Source organism: Mirounga leonina, unplaced genomic scaffold (assembly GCF_011800145.1).
Source record: "Mirounga leonina isolate KUSES-001 unplaced genomic scaffold, KU_Mleo_1.0 Mir_171, whole genome shotgun sequence".
NCBI lineage: Eukaryota > Metazoa > Chordata > Mammalia > Carnivora > Phocidae > Mirounga > Mirounga leonina.
The window spans coordinates 18,173,093-18,192,604 of record NW_023270436.1 but is presented as its reverse complement, the minus strand read 5'-3'; the positions used below and the strand labels follow the sequence as shown (position 1 = coordinate 18,192,604).

At 51.1% G+C, this 19,512-nt stretch overlaps 1 protein-coding gene across 2 annotated transcripts in view; it reads left to right on the top strand.

The window, feature by feature from the left end:
• The first annotated feature begins 6,640 nt into the window (after nt 1-6,640).
• The window catches only part of WSCD2 (WSC domain containing 2), a 52,137-nt gene continuing 39,265 nt past the window's right edge, over nt 6,641-19,512 (top strand). For both annotated transcript variants that reach the window (XM_035017235.1, XM_035017234.1), the window contains exons 1-2: nt 6,641-7,561; nt 18,168-18,282. In XM_035017235.1, coding sequence (XP_034873126.1) covers nt 7,183-7,561; nt 18,168-18,282 — 494 coding nt within the window. In that variant the 5' untranslated portion in view covers nt 6,641-7,182. The remainder of the gene's footprint in view (nt 7,562-18,167; nt 18,283-19,512) is intronic.

Below are 19,512 nucleotides of genomic sequence, written 5' to 3'. Positions count from 1 at the left end.
CTGTTCCGGTGGTCTACCTGGTGTCTGCACATCACAACATTTGAGATTTAGACAGTTGTGCACTTGGATTCATGCTCCGTGTCCTGCAAGCTGTGTGCTTGGGCACATCACGTCATCTCTGTGAGCCTTGGCTTTCCCCATCTAGAAAATGGGTATAATCATAACTACGTCTCCTCATTATTGAGAGGTCCTATGTCGCCTTCCAGGAATCTGGACAAAGATCTCCATACAGGAGGTTAATCGTAGCATTACTTATTTATAAGGGAAGAAACCTGGAGATACTTTACAGACCTATTGGTAAGGAAAAGGTTGAATAAATCACAATATATTCAGAAGTAGTTAATTTCAGAGGCGAAGAGCATCCTGACTCATTTCCTTCCCTGAGGGGGGAAGAGGGACAGGGAAGGGAAGACACCAACACAGGGTGTGCTGTCAGGTCAGCTCCCACTGAGGGAGACCGAGGCTGAATCCCTCTGGGGAGAGTGAAGGAGACTATGTAAACTCTACCTGACAGTTACCCCATCCCAGGGGTGAGGGAGCCGGGGTGTTGACTCCCCACCTCCCACCATTGCTTCCAAATGGCATTCGGGAGCCAAGTCTCTGGGCGGGGCACATACAAAGTCGGTTAAAGACCTGTCAGGTTGGCAGAACTGCAAAAGGCTGGCAACGTAGAGTGTTGATGCCGACTTGGAGCCATGGAACACCCATACGGTACAGCCCCGTGGACAACCAGTCAGCCTTCCTTCGGGTTGTCCTGAGATGCTCACACAGTCGGCCCTGGGAATTCCACCCCTGGGTCTACGCCCTACATTCCTGAGCACCGGTATCAGGAGATGACAGGTTCGAGTGACTGCAGCAGCTGGTGAGGGGGATTCATTCTTTTTTTTTTTAAAGATTTTATTTGTTTATTTGAGAGAGAGAGAATGAGAGAGAGAGAGAGTACATGAGAGGGGGGAAGGTCAGAGGGAGAAGCAGGCTTCCCGCCGAGCAGGGAGCCCGATGCGGGACTTGATCCAGGGACTCCAGGATCATGACCTGAGCCAAAGGCAGTCGTTTCACCAACTGAGCCACCCAGGTGCCCCGACAGGAAAGGTCTTTTTTTTTTTTTAAAGATTTTATTTATTTATTTGAGAGAGAGAGAGCTCATGAGAGGGGGGAGGATCAGAGGGAGAAGCAGACTCCCTGCCGAGCAGGGAGCCCGATGCGGGACTCGATCCCGGGACTCCAGGATCATGACCTGAGCCGAAGGCAGTTGCTCAACCAACTGAGCCACCCAGGCGCCCCGAGGGGGATTCATTCTACCCCGGCCATACAAGCTAAGAATTGATGACAGAGAAGCTCTGTGTGGGAAAATAGCGTCCTTCTTCCAGAAAAAATGGGTGCCAGGCAGGCAAAACCACATACGTGACCTACAAGTTACTACAGTAAGAGGTAACACATAGGCAACACTTGTATATATGAACTCATTTGGTCCTCACACAAATCCTCTGAGAAAAGTACTATTTTTTTTTTTTATTCATTTATTTGAGAGAGAGAGAGAGCACACATGAGAGAGGGGAGGGTCAGAGGGAGAAGCGGACTCCCCGCCGAGCAGGGAGCCCGATGCGGGACTCGATCCAGGGACTCCAGGATCATGACCTGAGCCGAAGGCAGTCGCTTAACCGACTGAGCCACCCAGGCGCCCTGAGAAAAGTACTATTGTTTCCCCCATTCTAGGGATGGAGAAGCTGAGGGACAGAGAGGTTAATAACCACCTCAAAGCGTTCTCAAAGGGATTAAATGGCCCAATGGGGATAAGATGCTTGGCACAGTGCCTGGCACAAAGTGAATGCTCAGCAAATACTGGTGATTTCTATGTGATAATTGTTATCATTGGGCCAAGACTAAAACTTCGTCTCTGGTCTGGGCTCCCAGTTTCTTGGAGAACCGCCTCCCCCCTCCCCCCGCTGCGTCTCCTACCCAGAGTGTGAAGAAATCACAACTTCACAAACCTGGATGGTGTCCGAGGGGTCAGCTGGTCCCTGGGCTGGTGCCCTCAAGTCAAGTTCAGGGGGCTGGAGAGAGAGAGAGGGAGTGCCCGCTGCCCAGGCTCATGGGCTTCCAGCCAGACTTACCTGCCTCCGCAATCTGGAGGGGCAGCTCTACGCCACCCCCCCAGGGGAGGGAGCCCCAGGGCTGCTGTAGCTCCCATTTTCCCTCCCTGCGGGGCAGCTCTGCCTCACCAGTCATTTTCTTGGCAGCTTGGCACCAGAGGTTCAGTCGGTGCTAAAAATAGGCTGTGTTTAGACACTCTGAGGCTCCAGCTGGAAACACGAGCTGCAGTAACCAAATGCTGCCATTCTTGCAAAGGGGGCCTCTTGCCCTCCCCCTTGTGGAAACTCACACTGGGCCTCGGAGGGAGACAGGGATCATGTCATCCACCACATTCGGTCAATGGGGAAACTGAGGCTCTGAGAGTTCTCATGCAGAATGGAGAGGGATGGAGCTCATAGTGAGCGCCAGCTCCAGCCTTGTGTGGGCTGTCACATCGGACCCTCCCAAAACCCCAAGAAGAAGACTCTGTGGTTGACCCATTTCATAGAGAGGAAACCGCAGTTCACAGAGGTGAGGGCACCTGCCCCGAGTCTCACACCTGTAAGCAACAGGAGAGAATGCTGACGGGATTGTGGTTTCCAACACATAATGGGCAAATGAAGACCGAGAGGTGAAGGCCCACGTGTGTCCCCTGCTCGGGGTTGTAGATGCGCCGTCTGTGGGCTGGGGAGAACCATCACCTGCCTTACGGGTTGCTGGGAGGGAGGAGTTGGTGAGAATGTGTTTGCAAAGCTTTTGCATGCAGTGTCCGGCATGGGACCGGCATTCAACAAATGACAGTTCGCTTCATGTCCCCATTCCCTTTGGGGTTAGAATTTCTGTCTGGAGAGAGACACAGAGAGAGGGAAAGAGACAGCAACTTGGGAATGGGGAGAGAATGACAGAGGGTCATGAGAGGCAGAGAAGTCTTTGGGGTTCCCTTGGGGAGGTGGGACTGTGGCTCAGGGGGGACCCCTGAACCCCAGGACCACCCAGAGCTGAGAAATGGAAGAAACTGTCTCCACAGAGCCCTGAACATTGTTCTCTGAGGCTGTCCCCAGTGTTCTGGTGACAGGGTTTAGGTTTAAGCCGCCAGGGGAGGTCAGTCCCCCGACTCTTTTCACTCATGTCCTGTACCTCTTGGGGACTGCCTGTGCTCCAGATGTTGGGGCTCACTCGGAGAGAGGACAGACAGGATGCCCCCACTTCTGTGGAGTCCAGCTACCAGGGTGCCCTCCCTCCCAGCACTGGCAGGTGCATGGGTGGCTCAAGTCAGCACCGCCCCCGGTCCTCTGGAGGAGCCCCCCTCCTCAGAGTCCCTTCCCGGGTGGGCCCCGTTCACTCCCCACATCACCAATGCCTCCATCTCTCTCTGTTCCCTGCCAGCTTCTAATGAGCTCATTATCCTCTTAAAACCCATTTGGCGCCCACTTAGAGAAAAAATGTGTTGAAATAGAAAAGAACAAGAAGGGAACAACAAAAAAGGACAAGACCCAGAAATATCCTCAGAGAGACAAAAAGCCACAGGGAACACGACAGCCAGAATCTCTGCCGTCTCCACAGCAGCAAACGTGCTGCTGAGGCAAATGTCTTTGAAGGCTGTTCACATGCGCCCTTGAGAGAAGCGGGGCGGGGGGTGCTTTCCTGGAGCACCTACTATGTGCCAGGCACTCTGTGGACATCTTTAAATGCAGTCCTCCCAGCAGTACATCTTTTGGGAGGTGTCAAGATTCTTACACCCACTTCACAGGCGAGGATCTTCAGTTGGTGAGAACAGGTGTCTTGACCTAGTCACACAGCAGGTGGGTGGAAGAGGCAGGTCTTGAACCCAGGTCAGTCCACCTCCAGAGCCCATGCTCTTGCCTGTCTACTTCTAGAAGGGCTGGTGTTCCCCTGCCCATCCCCATGATGGCTGCTGGCTTTTCTTCATCCTGGCCCAGCTGCAGAAACATCTGGCATGTATGTGATCTGCATGGAATACCATGGGTCACCACCCACTGCCTGGAGGTTTTCGAGCTGTGACCATGAAATGTCACTGGTTCCCCACGCATGCAGTTAGAACATCATCCAGACTCCTGAGCTTGGCCTTCAAGGCTTGCCATGGCTGTGTGGCCCTGGATAGATTACTTAATCTCTCTGAGCCTCATTTCTCTCCTCTGTAAAATTGGCTACAGATCTCCCTCGTAGAACTGGTATGAGGATTAAGTCAGAGTACCTATGTGTTGAGAGCAGTGTCCGGCACATAATAAATGTTCAGTAAACATTAGCTATTAATATTAATTGCTGTTCTATATCTTTTACATACATCTCTTGCAGGATTTATCACTATCTAGTATAGTGATTTATTGTGGTGGTTGATGCAGTTGCTGTCCCCCTCAGTAGACTCTGAATTCTCTGAAAGTGGGACTCTGGATGATTTATTCCTGCATCCCAAGCACACACAGTGGGCAAGCAACACACATTTTTGAATGAATGGAAGAATGGGTAGACGGCTGGATGCACGGAGAGCTGCATGGATGAATGGGCTGCTATAGTTCAGATGGATGGAGAGATGAATGGTGGATGGATGGATGGATGGGTAGGTGAATTGATGGATGGGCTAAGGAATGGACAATGGATGGATGGATAGATTATGTTTTTTTTATTTTATTATGTTAATCACCATACAGCACATCATTAGTTTTTGATGTAGGGTTCCATGATTCATTGTTTGCGTATAACACCCAGTGCTCCATGCAGTACGTGCCCTCCTTAATACCCACCACCAGGCTAACCCATCCCCTCATCTCCCTCCCCTCTAGAACCCTCAGTTTGTTTCTCAGAGTCCATAGTCTCTCATGGTTCGTCTCCACTCCGATTCCCCCCCGTCATTTTTCCCTTCCTACTATTTTTTTTAAAACATATAATAGATTATTTGTTTCAGAGGTACAGGTCTGTGGATGGATGAGTAGGTGGACTGATGGATGGATTAAAGGATGATGGGCAGATAGATGAATCCATGGATGAACAGGTGGTTTGACTCCACAAAAGCATGGATTTGGGGCTGTTTTGTTTATTGATCTATTCCAAGTGCCTAGAACAATAACTGGTGCCCAGTAGGTGCTTAGTGCTTTGTCCTGGAATGAGTAGGATGGCATATGGAGGACCGACGGAATCTACCTTGAACCACAGTTAAAACTCCCATGCTGTCGGGCTCCCTGCTCGGCAGGGAGTCTGCTTCTCCCTCTGACCCTCCTCTCTCTCATTCTCTCTCTCAAATAAATAAATAAAATCTTAAAAAAAAAAACAAAAAAAAAAAAACAAAAAAAACCCTCCCCTGCTGCTCTGGATTAGGAGGGGCTGTTACCATTCTGATCCTCCATTGGCTGCCAGTTAATCCTGTGCATTGGCCAAGATTGTCACGAGGCCCCCTGCTGGTGATAATAGGAAATCACATCGGCCAGAAGGCTGTTTCCTAATTTACATTCTGTTTTCCTCCTGGCTAATGATCCTTAACGTTTACTCATAAAGCAGTGCCCTTGGCCCTCCGTGCCCATCACCATTACCTGAGGGCACCTCGTTACACCTGTAGGTTTCCCCTTCTACCAGAAATTCTGGTTGGAGAAATCCAGAATCTTCCTACTTGACCAGACTCTCAGGTGATTATGAATTGGATGCTCCTTGGACCACACTCTGAGGGGCCCCCTGTCAAAGAGTGAGCCGCTGGTCGCTGGGAGGCAGTGGAGACGGGCTGCTGCCTCAGGGTCTCTCTCTGAACCCCCAGCTGATATCCAGTCCACGTGGGACAAAGCTGAGTCACAAAGGCAGTGGTTATGAGCTGTGGTTTTGCATTTGGACTGTCCTGGGTTGAAATCCCAACTCTGGGTTGGCTGTGTGGCCTCAGTTTCCTAATCTGTAAAGTGGGGAAATTGTTACCTCCTTTAGGAACACTGGGAAGAATGAATGAGTAATACACGTGGAGGGCTTGGCACAAAGCTGGGCATACTGTAGATGCTAAGTAAATGCAGAGCAAGTGACTCTGTGGCTAAATAATCCTGATTTCCTTTTCTTCCTTGGATAGAGGAGAGGGGCTAGGGCTTTGATGTCTCCCACTCTAGAATGTGAGCCCTGTGAAGGAAGGGACTTCTCTCCAGAACTTAGGACAGCGCCTGTTGCATTGTAGGGGCTCAGTAAGTATTTCCCGGGGCGGGGGGGGGGGTATGAATTTCATCTGGTTCAGAATCAGCCAGGTCCATCAGGCAGTTCAGCAAGGACCCTAGAAGGTACTTTTTGGACTTAAAATTATTTTAATTCATGAATCTGTGTATATTTGACAAATACATAGGAAATGCGGGGCATAAGAACTTGTGCTTGTCCAAGATAAAGCTTGTCCCAAAATGTGGGCCCTGTAGGAGTCAAGCCCCCAAATTCCCAGTGTGGTTTGAAAAAAGGCAGGGATTCCAGAAGACCCAGCACTGCTGGGTGCTTCAGGACATTGGTCCCCTCCCTTCTCTGGGCCTCTGCATCCCCCTTGAGAAGGTTCAGGAACCTTTTGAGCTCTGGCCTCTGTGAAGGGGCTTCTTAAATCTGTGTCCATACTGTTTTGCAGGTGGCAGCCCCGAGCCTTAATGCTTGAGCCGATGGAAGCCTGCCAGCTTCTGTTTCCATGAGGTGGACACACTGAGGTTGGCCCCCAGCTGGGGAAGGGGCCAGGAAACCGCCCTGAGTGAAATCATCCAGCCCTGACAGGCCTGAGGAGCCAAGAAGAGGCGAGAAGCGAGCCGCAGTGCTGGTGGCCGGTGGAATTCTCCTGCGATTGCTATGGTCAAAGTTCTTTGGGAACTCTCTGACGCAGAGAACAAGATGTAGGAAAATGGGACCAACTCCCGGGTGTTGGGCCCCTTTTGTGGGCCAGAGAAGCTCGCCTTGACCTCAGGAGGGCCAGACTTGGCCTACCACTCTGGTTTCGGCCCTCACCTTCACAGAGGGAAGAAGGCTGCACACCCCCAGGGGTTCCATCCCTGAGGGAAGCTTGGGAAACACAGCCCCCTCCCTCCTCTTCCTGAACACCCCCACCCCCCAACGCCCCACCAGCCGAGCCCCAGCGAGCCAGTCCGGAATGATCCTGCTATGGCCAAGCTCTGGTTCAAATTCCAGCGGTACTTCCGCAGGAAGCCCGTGCGTTTCTTTACCTTCCTGGTGCTCTACCTGACGGCGGGGAGCCTGGTCTTCCTGCATTCTGGCTTCGTGGGCCAGCCTGCTGTCTCCCAGAACCAGGCCAGCCCCGCCGCGGGGGTCCCGGCTGAGGGCGCCGAGCTGCCCTTCTTGGGTGACCTGCGTCTGGGCAGAGGCTTCCGGGACACAGGTGAGGCCTTGAGCCTCGCCCGCCGGTACGGACCCTGGTTCAAGGCCAAGGACGGGAGCGAGAGGACCAAGCTGGGTGATTACGGTGGAGCCTGGAGCCGAGCCCTCAAGGGGAGGATCGTCCGGGAGAAGGAGGAGGAGCGAGGTAAGAGGGGTAGACAGGGACGGTGGCCAAGGATAAGGGAGGGGCTGAGAAGAATAAAGGAAAAACCACCAGGTCTCAGTGTTTAATGGGAACCACCTGCCATGCAGTTACCACTATCGACATGACAGGGGCTCCGATGTCACCCCCATTTCAGAGGAGAAATGGGAAGCTCAGAGAGGTAAAGTAACTTGCCGAAGGTCACACAGCTTGTAAACAGCCAAGCATGGATTTGGACCCTACATCTGTCAGAGTTCAAAGTCTGACACTTCCTCGCAGCCTTCTCAGGCTTGTTAAATAAATACACATGAAAATGAAGCAGCATCGGCTGAGCACTTACTGTGTGCCAGGTACTTTTCTAAGCCCTCTACGTGTATTGAAGTGTTGCCACGATTCTGCGTGGATGGTGCTCCATTCCCATTTTAGGGATGAGGAAACTGAGGCACCATGAGCCCAGGGCTGTGAGAGCTTCTGCTCTACCATGTGGCCTGTCGGTCCTCCTCGCTGGATCTCTTGGGGATGGCTCCTGGAGGGCATCATGGCCCTGGGCATATTTCCTTGCAATTTCTTAGCCTTTCAGTCAAAAAGGGCTCTCCTCTGTGAGTGCAGTACCTTACCTGATTTCCGCTTGGCCCCACGGACTTGAGCAAGGAGCGTGATCCTATACCCAGGTTACACTTCTGGAAACTGAGTCTTGGTGAAGGGAGACCCTTGCCCAAGGCCGTAGAGCAGTAGAGTTGAACTCAAACCTGCCTGGCCTGAGTACTCGGCCTGCTAACCATCTCCCAGAGTGGGCTGAGGTCTGCCCAGCGTCTGCCCAGCGTGCAGGGGCGGAGCCCGCAACCCTGCAGCTCCGGAGATGAACACAAACGCACGTTTTGGGAGTCCGGACCAGATGGTTTGGGAAGATCCACCACCAATCAGGGCAGAAGGAAAACCTCCCCAGCCTTTGTGTTTCCTGCCACATGTCACACTTCCGCTGTGATTCAGCTCCTAGAAAACCCCTTCTATCACCACTGAGGGAAACGGGATTAGCAGCGGGGACTCACCCAGGGGAGCACGTTCCCCTGCTTCAGTCCCACCCCATACCTGGCTCAGGAGCCAGCCAGGAGACCCCACCTTCCCACCCTCGGGGATTTCCTAGAAGCTGCCTCTTCCAAGAATGCAGCGTTCACAGGGAGGTGAAGGAGAAGGTGGGAGGTGGCAGAACAGATTGGGGCACTTGGATTTGTATTCCAGTTCTGTCCCAGCCAGCCGTGTGTCTAGGCACATGGCTTTACCTCCTCATGCTTCAGTTTTGTCGTTTGTGAAGTAGGGACAGCGATCCCTCCCATCTGGGCTTTTCCTGAGAGCTCACTGAGACAGCACTTGGCACATAATAGGTTCTTAAAGGTGACCAGGAAACTCTCATGGATCTGCCTGTGGAAGGGACCCCATCTTGTAGGCACGGGTGAGGTGTGAGTTGCTGCACTGATGGAGAAATCGGGAAGTGGCTTTTCTTTCCTTCTCCACCCACCTGGTTGTCTCTCTCTCCAGCCACTCCCAACTCCTTCTGGTAGTTTGCAAGCCCCAAAGTTTGTCACAAGCCCACACCTTAGGATATACTGTCACCCCACCTAGGATAAATTCCAGAGTCTCCTACTGTGGCTATCTCTCCAATCTCATCTTGTAACACTCCCCCTGTCCCCCTCACCACCACACCCTGCCCCACTGTCCTTCTTCCCTTTTGCTGAATGCACCAAGCCCATTCCTAACGCAGGGTCTTTGTATGGCCAGTTCCTTCTATGTGGGATGCTCTTCCTCTGTATCTTTCCATGGCTCCCTTCCTCCCTTCCTTTGGGTCCCCAGTCAAACCTCGCCGTCCCATAGAGGCTTCCTAAGTACAATAGCCCCACTTTGTACCTGGTCACAACCATATTCCCCGGTTTTATTTTTGTGATGGCACTTACCATCATCCAGAAGCATCCTCTTGATGTGTTTGCTTCCTCGTTTGTAGTCTGCCTCCCCTCCTAGACTGTCAGGTCCATGAGGGCAGAGATGTTGCCAGTCTTATTCCCATCATTCCCCCCTCCCTGAGGGGGGTGGGTGGGTGTCTGTTCATTCAGCACCTGGGACAGCACCCAGCACAGCCCTGGTGCTCAGTACCACTTGGTGAATGAATGAAAGACTGGATGGACCCATGAATGAATGACCATCCCTCTGTCTGGAGTGCCTCCAAGGGTCAACTCCACTCTTCCTCCAGCTCTCATCTTCGTTCACCTCCAGGAAATTGTCCCTAACACCACCCCCCCACCCCCCGCCTGGCCAGGCTTGATCAAATGCTCCTCCTTCTTCTCTGGTCCTTGTCAGGGTCTTTAGGTTAAGTGATAATCGCCTGTGCTTGTCAAGGTTCCAGACAGAATATGAATTCCTTGTAGTGCAGTTGATAACAACACTCACAACACCTCCCAGTTGTTGTGAGAGTGAACTCTCACTGCCATTACTACTAACGATTACTATCATTTCTTGAACACCTACGTCATGCCAGCCACTGTCCAGTTTTTCACATATTAAAGATTTTTTTAAATTTTATTTTTGAGAGAGAGAGAGAGAATGAGTGGGGGAAAGGGCATAGGGAGAGGGAGAAGCAGACTCCCCCTCTGAGCAGGGAGCCTGACACGGGTCTGGATCCAAGGATCCCGAGGTCACAACCCGAGCCGAAGGCAAACAGTTAACCGACTGAGCCACCCAGGCACCCTGTTTTTCACATATTATTTGAATGGAATGATACATGTAAGATGCTTATCACATCTCCTGGTTCATAATAATAGGTCACTTTAATCGGTGGTGTTATTATCCATAGCAGTAATAATAGCTACCATCTCTTGAGTGATCATTAGGGGCTAGACCACGTTGTAAGTGCTTCATTGCCTTATTTAATTATCACGACATAGGAAGTTAGAGGCCACTGTTGTTCTGTGTCACAAATGGGGAAACTTTTAAACTCAGAAACCCAGGTCACTAAGATTTGAAACAAGGTCCATTTCTTTTTTTTTTTTTTTAAAGATTTTATTTATTTGACAGAGACACAGCGAGAGAGGTAACACAAGCAGGGGGCAGTGGGAGAGGGAGAAGCAGGCTTCCCATGGAGCAGGGAGCCCTATGCGGGGCTCGATCCCAGGACCCTGGGATCATGACCTGAGCCGAAGGCAGACGCCTAACGACTGAGCCACCCAGGCGCCCTGAAACAAGATCCATTTCATTCCAAAGCTTATGAGCCTTTTCCTATACCATACTAACCCCTCTGCCCCTGGACATCGGATATATTTTATAAAATGTAAGGAGAGAAGGAAGAGAAACAAAGAAGCCCAGAGCCTAGAGCTCACAGCAGGCAGCCTTCGGAATCAGGCGGCGTTATTAAGAAAACACAAATCCAGCCTGTCCTTGATTAACTTATTCAGAGTTCAGCAAGGAAAGACAACGTATTAGATTAACGCTAATAAAAACAAGACGCTGCTTTGACCTGACGCTGAACACATTTGGTTTTTCTCTGAAGCTGGCAAGGGCTCTGCTTGATGCAGTGATGCGGGCCTGGAGCTGTAAAGGATTCAGAGCCCATCATGGGCTGGGAGGGGAGGGAGGAGCCGCTCACGGGGCTGGGCTGGGGCCGGGTGGGAAGTCTGACTTCCCCGGGTGGAGCTGGCCCCTTGGATGTGCCACACACCTTGCCGGCTCCTTTAACCTCCCCCAGCCCTGGGAGAGCCTGTGCTCTGAGCAACCAAATCAGGGTCCCCCTTCCCGTTCTATAGCTTGCTGACTATGCAGCTTTGGGCAGGTCACTTCACCTCTCTGAGCCTCCCGATTCCTTTTGGGGCTAAGAAGTACTTAAGAACAGCCAGCTCTCATGATGATTACCTAAGATGAGTCAATTGTGTGCTAAGTGCCAGGCACTCTCTGAAACACTTTGTACCTATTACATCACGTAATCTTCATAAGGAACCCAGTGAGGTGCACGCTGTTGTTAACTCCATCTTACAGGGAGGAAAGGGAGGCACAGAGAGGTTAAGGCACTTGCCCAAGGTTGTCCAGCTGGAGGAGGGAGTAAACTAGCAATGTGAACCTTAACCATCATAGCACCTCACTTCTCAGTATACAGGAGGTGCTCAGCACAGAGCCTGGCAAACAGTAAGCACTTAAGACATGTCCGCTATTATTATCGATACTGTAATCCAGAAGAAAACAGAGAAGCATAGAGGTGATGGGGCTTGCCCAAGGGGACACAGCTAGTCATAGGCAGAGCCTGTGCGGAAGCCAAATCCAGTTTGAATTTGAAGCCTGGGCATGAAGAAGGACAGGGAGAGAATCAGTCTGCATTTTTGGAAGAAGCAGCAGGGCACCCATTCCCCATCTCCTCCAGTTGAAGATCCAGTCTTTGCAGGCTGTTGAGGGTCTGGTCTGTGTCAGGGACTATGCATGCATACCCTCAGCTTCCCATCAGGCAGCAAGTGGAGCCCCTTTCACGGATGAAGAAACAGAAGCTCAGAGAGGTTAAGTGACTTACTCAATGTCACACAGCTGCCAAGAGGCAGAGCTGACTCCAACCCGAGTCTGAGCCTAAGCTCTTATTCTTAACCGCTGAGCTGTACAACCCCCAACACACTCCATCCATCCATCCATCCATCCATCCCATATTCATCACACGCCTACTATGTGCCCTGCCCAGTGCTAGTTGGTGGAGACACAGGAATGATTCAAGCACAGTTTTCTCCTCTGAGGAACATTCACAGCCCCTGGGGGGCAGACAGGCAAGTAAAATGATAAATTTATATGTTCAAAAAAAACTTGGTCCTGATTATCAAAATCACACCTGCTCATTGTAGAAAACTTAAAATGTATAGAAAGAGAGATGAAAATAAAAATGGCCCGAGCCTCATCCACCTGCAGCCACAGTCCACACTGGGTGTCTTGCCCTCCTGCCTCTTTCCTTCCTGTGCGTATTTACAAAGCACATACTGTATTTAGATAGCATTGTATCTTGCTTTCCCCCATGCTAGCACATTTTCCTTGTGGTAAAAATTTTTCTGCCATGAGCCTAAATTATTTCCAAGTTGAAAAAGTAATGGACAGTATCTGGAGAATTGTTTAGAACAGCATTAGGGAGTGGTGGGCCAGGGGATCTGGCATCCCAAGGGAGGGATCCCGTTCAGCCATGGGGGTGCCTTCCTGGAGAAAGAGATTGTTGAGCTGAGTCTGTGGGATCTGTAGGCTTTGAACAAAGTGAAAGATGCATCCCTTGTACCCCACAGAAACCCGGGTATGAGCAGAAAATTTCATTCTCTGCATTAGGAAACCCAGACAGCACTGGAATGGTCCTCTTGAAGGATGGAAAATCCAGGATGGCAGGGAAAATAACTCTTGAGTCTCTGCCCTGTGCCAAGCCTGGTTTCAAGGCTCAGTGTATAGGTTAAGCCGACTTACAGTCCGTTTTAACAATACCCCTTGTATTCCTGTTCCAGCGCTGCTATAAGAAAGTAGTGGAACTAGGTAGCTTAAAGCAACAGGAATGTATTCTCTTGCAGTTCAGGAGGCCAGAGGTTCAAAATCAAGATGTCAGCCAGGGCGTGCGCTCTTAAAGACACCAGGGGAGAACCTGTTCCATGCCTTTCTCCTGGCTTTTGACATCGCTAGCAACCATTGACATTCCCTGGCTTGCATCTGCAAAACTCCAGCTTCTGCCTCTTTTCACATGCCTTCTCCTTGTGGCTCTGTGTCCTCAGATGGCCATCTTTTTATAAGGACCCCAGTCCTATTGATTGCCCTGCCCCCACTCCGATATGTGCTCATACCTTAATGAATCACATCTGCAATGACCCTGTTTCCAAATGAGGTCACATCCTTAAGTTCTGAGCTCAGGATCTCAGCCTTTTTTTTTTTTTTTTTTTGGTTGGGGTGAGGGGTCAGGGGACAACACAATTCAACCCATCTCCCTTCTTTGTTATTCCCGCTTTCCAGGCAGGAGAATGATACCTCCAAGAGCTTGGACTGGAACCCAGATCTGGTTGACTCCTGAGCTGGTTTTCTTCCCGCACTCCATACGTAATGCCCCCTGTTTGTGAATCTAATCACAGACAGTAAAGAAGAGGAGTACAGATCCGTTCAGGTTTAGTTATCCTTTTAACAAATTACCTTTATCAAAGAAAGCAAAATTTCTTGAAAAGGAAGATTAATTGAAAAGGAAAGGAAAGGGGTAAAAAAAATGCAGTCGGGAGGGCTCTATTCCAGATGCCTGCGTTCTCCAGGGCTCCCCCCTCCTTGATTCCTGCGCTGGAGATAAATAGTGTGGCCAGGGCGACTCTGCCATTTCAGCAATATTTGGATAGTTGCAGAGATGAGCTGATAGATGGTGTGAACTCGGTCATTTCTCCCCCTTCAAGTGGCCTGTGATTTTGTCCCCGTATTACATACCTAACATCCCCCTCGTCTTGGAGACATCGTGCCACCCCAGCAGGATCCGAAGGCAGGTCACTGGGGAAACCACTGAGGCGGGTTGGCGGGAACCACACTGATGGGGTCAGCAGGTGGCAGGCACCAGGGGAAGGGATGACAGTTGTGATGACCACAGCCTGTTCGGAAGGGTCCGTGGGGAAGGATGCACCAGCACTCGCCCAGGACAGGGAGGAAACTGATTCAGTGTTTGTTTCCTGACTCACAGAGCTCAGCCCATTCATCAGGTCAAAGTGTGTAACACGCCCGTGTTTCTCCAGGGTATTCATGAGGGACTGTGTATCTCCCCCAACACACCCCGCTTTGAGCACCTGTTGTGTGAGACCTCGAAGCCTGATGTCTGGCCTGGTGGGAGGACTGAGAGGAGGTGGCACAGCATTTAAAAGCCCAAGCTTTGGGGCAGATGGACCTAAGGTCAAATCCCAGCTCTCTTCCAAGGGCCCCTCTTCCCTGCCCCCCCTGCAGCCTCTCCCCTGGGCAGTCTCTCTGGCAAGGACAGAGAAGTTCTCCTCCCAAGCTGAGACTCGCTGTGTTACAGGGGGAAGGGGCAGCTTTGGAACGGACAGGCCTGGACGTGGATTTGCTCTAGACCCTCAGAGCTGGGTGGATTCAGGCAACTTAGCTTGAGCATTAACATGTGAATCAGTACCACTTTGGTGGCAAGGGACAAAAACCCATCTTGAACCAGCTTAAGCTAAAGAGGAAAATGCATTGTGTCTTGTCACCCAGCTGCGGAAGGGACTGGAGTTTTCGAAGGAGTGACTTGTGCCCTTTGTCTCTCTGTGACTCTCCTCTCTGCTCGCCTCTGCATTGGCTTCATGCTCCCAAACAGGCTGACTTTGGTGCTAGGGAGTATGGCTCTTGGTCGCTCTGGGCTTACAGAGACTTGCCAGTGTCATTAACCCAAGGGAAACAGATTTCTTTCTCCTAGCTTTGATCTGCAAGAATCCAGAGTGCGTCATGTGCCCTTCCCTGGAACAATCAAGCAGTCACTGGCTGGTGGGAGGGGCAATATAATTGGCCTGCCAAGGTCAGGGGCGGGTAAGGTCTGTTAAGAGAAAAATAGAAGAGGTGGTGCTTTGAAGGTGCAAATGATATCATGACAGTCCCCCCTTCACTCCAAAGTGGACACATGTATCCTCTGACTGTTGTTACTCTGAGGATCAAAATTTCATCTAGCAGGATCCACTATCCCACATAGAGCCAAATGCCCCTACCCTCACCCTTAGGTGAGACCAGCCGAAGCCATAGCACATCTCATTTCAAGCCTGGTGGATCCAGGGGCATTAGCATTTCTCCCCATCAGGTCTCAATGTGGCTCTTAGTCATCCTGGACCGGAAGGAAGCAGACCCTCCCCACAAGTAAAACAGTTGGAGGACAGACCTGGGCTTAAATTTTAATCAAGACGCTTATAGGGTGTAGGAACTTGGGGCAGATGTCATAGCTTCTAATTCTACTTAGAAAAGAGGAAAAGCAGAAGTAACATTTGTGGTGACTGGTCAGAACATACACCATATGCCAAAACTCAGACTCACTTCTAAGGCAGGCAGGTGTAATTGTCATTAGGATCAGTTTCTTCATCTGTAAAATGGGTTAATAAGAAGCTTGTGAGGGTGTGAATGTAAAAAAAAAAAAATAATGCTAAGCAAAATGAGCCAGTCAGAGAAAGACATACCATAGGATTTCACTCCTATGTGGAATTTCAGAAACAAAACAGAGGAGCGAAGGGGGAAAAAAAAAGGAGAGGGAGACAAACCAAGAAAACAAACGCAACTCTTAACTATAGAGAACAAACTGATGGTGACCAGAAGGGAGGTGGGTGGGGGGCTGGGGGAAATAGGGGATGGGGATTAAGAGTGCATTTATCATGATGAGCACTGAGTAATGTACAGAATTGTTGAATCACTGTATTGTGCACCTGAAACTAATGTAACACTGTACGTTAACTGTACGGGAATTACCTGTTAGAGAGAGAGTGCGCGCACGTGCACGCGGGAGGAGGGGCAGAGGGAGAAGCAGGCTCCCCGCTGAGCAGGGAGCCCAATGCGGGACTCATCCCAGGACCTGGGGATCATGACCTGAGCTGAAGGCAGATGCTTAACTGACTGAGCCCCCCAGGTGCCCCAAAACTTTAAAAATTTTTAAAAATTAAAAGGAATTGCCCATAGTACACAGCATATAGTAGGTGCTCAGTACATGGCTCCCCACACAGTCTTTTGATCTGACAGCAAAGACCTCATGCTGCCAAAATAACTTTCCCCCGCTTCCTCTCTCCCTCCTCCCACTCACCCCCCCACCTTCTCCAATCCATCCAGGATACTCTGTCCTTTACTGAACTGTGTTTACTGAGCCCGAAGTTCACCAGAGGCTCCGCCCCCGCAGCTCAGTTGCGAACAGCACCCATGCCCCAGTTATGGGGCCAGGACTCCCTCTGTGACAGGAAGGCCACACACCATAGAGCAAGCACGGGGACAGGACGTGGGCTTCTCCACAGCTGTCCCCATCTGATGTGCCCACTCCAGGGAAGCAATCTTTCTGTTTAAGCTGGACTCTTTTTAGTCAACCTCATCTTCTAAAAGAAATTCAGAGTGATCAGGATGAGGCCCGTCTCCAGCGGGGCTGACAAATTCTGCACTTAGCAGGCTGGCACTGAGGGGCACGATTGCTCGGGAAGGAGCCTGCACCCTCTGCTAGAGCCCGTTCTCCACCATAAACGAGGGGGGCGCCAGCCCACAGCTGAAAGAGTAGACCAGCCAGGGAAAGTGACCCATGGCACGTCATATTGTCCTCAGTCATTCTCTGCAAGGGCTGGTGACATCCTCCCGTTACCTACAAATGGAATAGTGGAAAGAGTGCTGGTTTGGGGGTCCCCTAGACCTGAACTTAAATCTTCCTTCTGCCACCACTGAGCCTCGGGCTTTAGGCCAGACACTGGACCTTCCCGGGCCTCTGCTGAGTCATCAGAGAGCATGGACTTACCAGCACTTCCCACTTCACCTGGGTCCTTGCAAGGATCTCTGGATTCCAGAAGTAAGCAGGGATTCAGAAAACGGGCTCTGCGGCCACATCACCCGGGTCCACCCCAGCTCCGCACATACCAGCTGTGTTTCCTTGGGCAAGTGACTTCACCCCTCTGGGCCTCAGCTTCCTCTTCTGTATAGAGTGGGAATATTAGTACTTGGAAGATCATCGTAAGGATTCAGCGAGACGGTCTGTGTAACCCACTTAGCAAAGCGCGTGTCCCAATTCTAAGAACATACAGGGAAATACTGTTTTATAAACTGAATTGTGGTCTTCATGTGCAAGAATGACTATTTACTGTGAAGTACAAGAACATATTTACTACTTTAAGAAAACTCTGTGTATGGTTTACAATTGGTTTTTATACGTCATTTAAAAGTTCTTTGGATGAAAGCACTCCCCTTGGCCTGCATGTAAGCAAACTGTAAAGTACCTGCACAGCACTGTGAATGGCCAGATTCATATTGCACTCGTTTTCCTTTGTGCCTATTACGCACAAGACGCTATGGTAGAAACATTTATGCAGATCATTCCATTTTGACCTCACTGGGTTAGTATTTTCATCCCCACAGTGAAGGGAACTAGACCTTAGAGAGGTACCCTGGCCCAAACTGACTAGGCTAGTGCCTGGAACTGACCAAAGTGGGAAGCCTTTGAGGCTATCCTCGGAGGTATCCGAGTCCACATGTCCGAGGAAAAGTAACTATCTTAAGGCAGCCTGTAGAAATGAGAACACGCCGTTAGCTGTGTCAGGCTCTTCAGAGCTGTCTCCATATGGGTCTCGTCTGTGTGGTGCTTGGACAGTGACCCTGGCTTGGCTCCCTGGGTGCTCAGTTGTCACCAGTAGAACCCAGGGGCTTGGCCTCAACCCTGGCCGCAGAACGGTCCCTTCCTCCTCTCTTGGCCTCCACTGCCCTTATGGGTCAGGGTCTGCCAGCCCACGTGACTTTCAGTCTGTCATTTCTGTGTTTCTGCCCAGAGGAAGGAACTGGTACCAAAAGGTCAAGAAGGCCACGTAGCCACAAGGACACTGGTTACCACTGGTTTGCAAACCCTTTTCTGCTCTGTCCCCAGCCAGATCTGACTTTTCTCCTCTCCCCAAAGCCAAGTACATCGGCTGCTACCTGGATGACACCCAGAGCCGGGCCCTGCGAGGCGTGTCCTTTTTCGACTACAAAAAGATGACCATCTTCCGTTGCCAGGACAACTGTGCAGAACGGTAGGGCCCTGATGTCCCACGCTCCATTCATTTCAGACTCCTTTCCTTCGGCGGTGTCCCTTGCTTTTCCGTGGAAGGGCACAGTAGAGGATGAGCATGTGGCCACAAGGAAAGGGTGACACCGGGGTGCATGCGTGTGCGTGTGTGTGTATGCAAATGAGCAGGATCGTTGGTCTGTGGGAGTTAATGATCGCGTAGTCGTGTGACACGGTGCCTCGGTGTGAGTTTGTACAGTGTGCAGGGTCAGCAGCTTATGTTTGGAAGCTTCATGCACATGTGTCATGATCTTTAAGTAATAGTGGTTGTGTGTGCAGGAGACTTTGTGAATCTGTGTGCAAGGGTCCAGACTTGTGCTCATGTGTAGGAAAAGCCTGCGGGTGTGACTCGGTGAGCAGGAGGCTTGTATGACGCCCATGGGACATCTTGTAGGGCGAAACACTCGGCTGTACCCACAGTGTTTTTCCAGTTGAAGAAAGTGAGGTTCTTGATGAGGACACATACTGGGGGAGGCAGCGGACTTTCCAAGGGTGGATGAGGCCCCATAGGACAGGCAAGTGGGGACAGGACCCTCAGTCTGGGCCTAGGCCCCAGCATTGCCACCTTGACCTGGGGTGGCTTGTGAAGAGGCTGCTAGCTTGCCCACCTTCAGACTCTAGCTGCCTGGCTCTGAGGTCACAAAGTCTGAAGGACCTCAGCTGCATGGCTGTCGTGAAAATGAGCACGTGGGTGGCCAAGGGACTCCTCCCTCTGTCCTTGATTAGGAAGCACTGTCCCCTTTATAATCATCTCCCTGAGCCTAGGTTCCTCTCCAGCTTGGGAAAGACTCTGAGCCCTTGAGGATGATCAGTTCGCTCATGTATCAAACTGTGGGGAGACACAGGTGAATTCCACAGAGTTCATGGCCCCCGTGGAGTCACAGCTTTGATGGGGAGACCGACACGTACACAGAAAAGGGCCGTGTAGCGGGATGAGGGTTCAGATGGCATGAACTGCAGACTGTGGAAATGCAGAAGAGGCCCCCAGCCTGCCTGGGGTGTCAGGAAAGACTCGGAGGGGGTGACAGCCAAGATGAGCTTCAGAGGATGAGTCAGATGAATCCACTTGATTCATCTGCCCCAGCCGTGGGCCTGGGCCCCGCAGAGTCCGTATGGTCTCTGTCTTGGAACTCAGGAAAAATGCAAATTCTTGCCGCCGTCTGCCCCCTCACCCCCCACCCCTGCCCAAACCTAC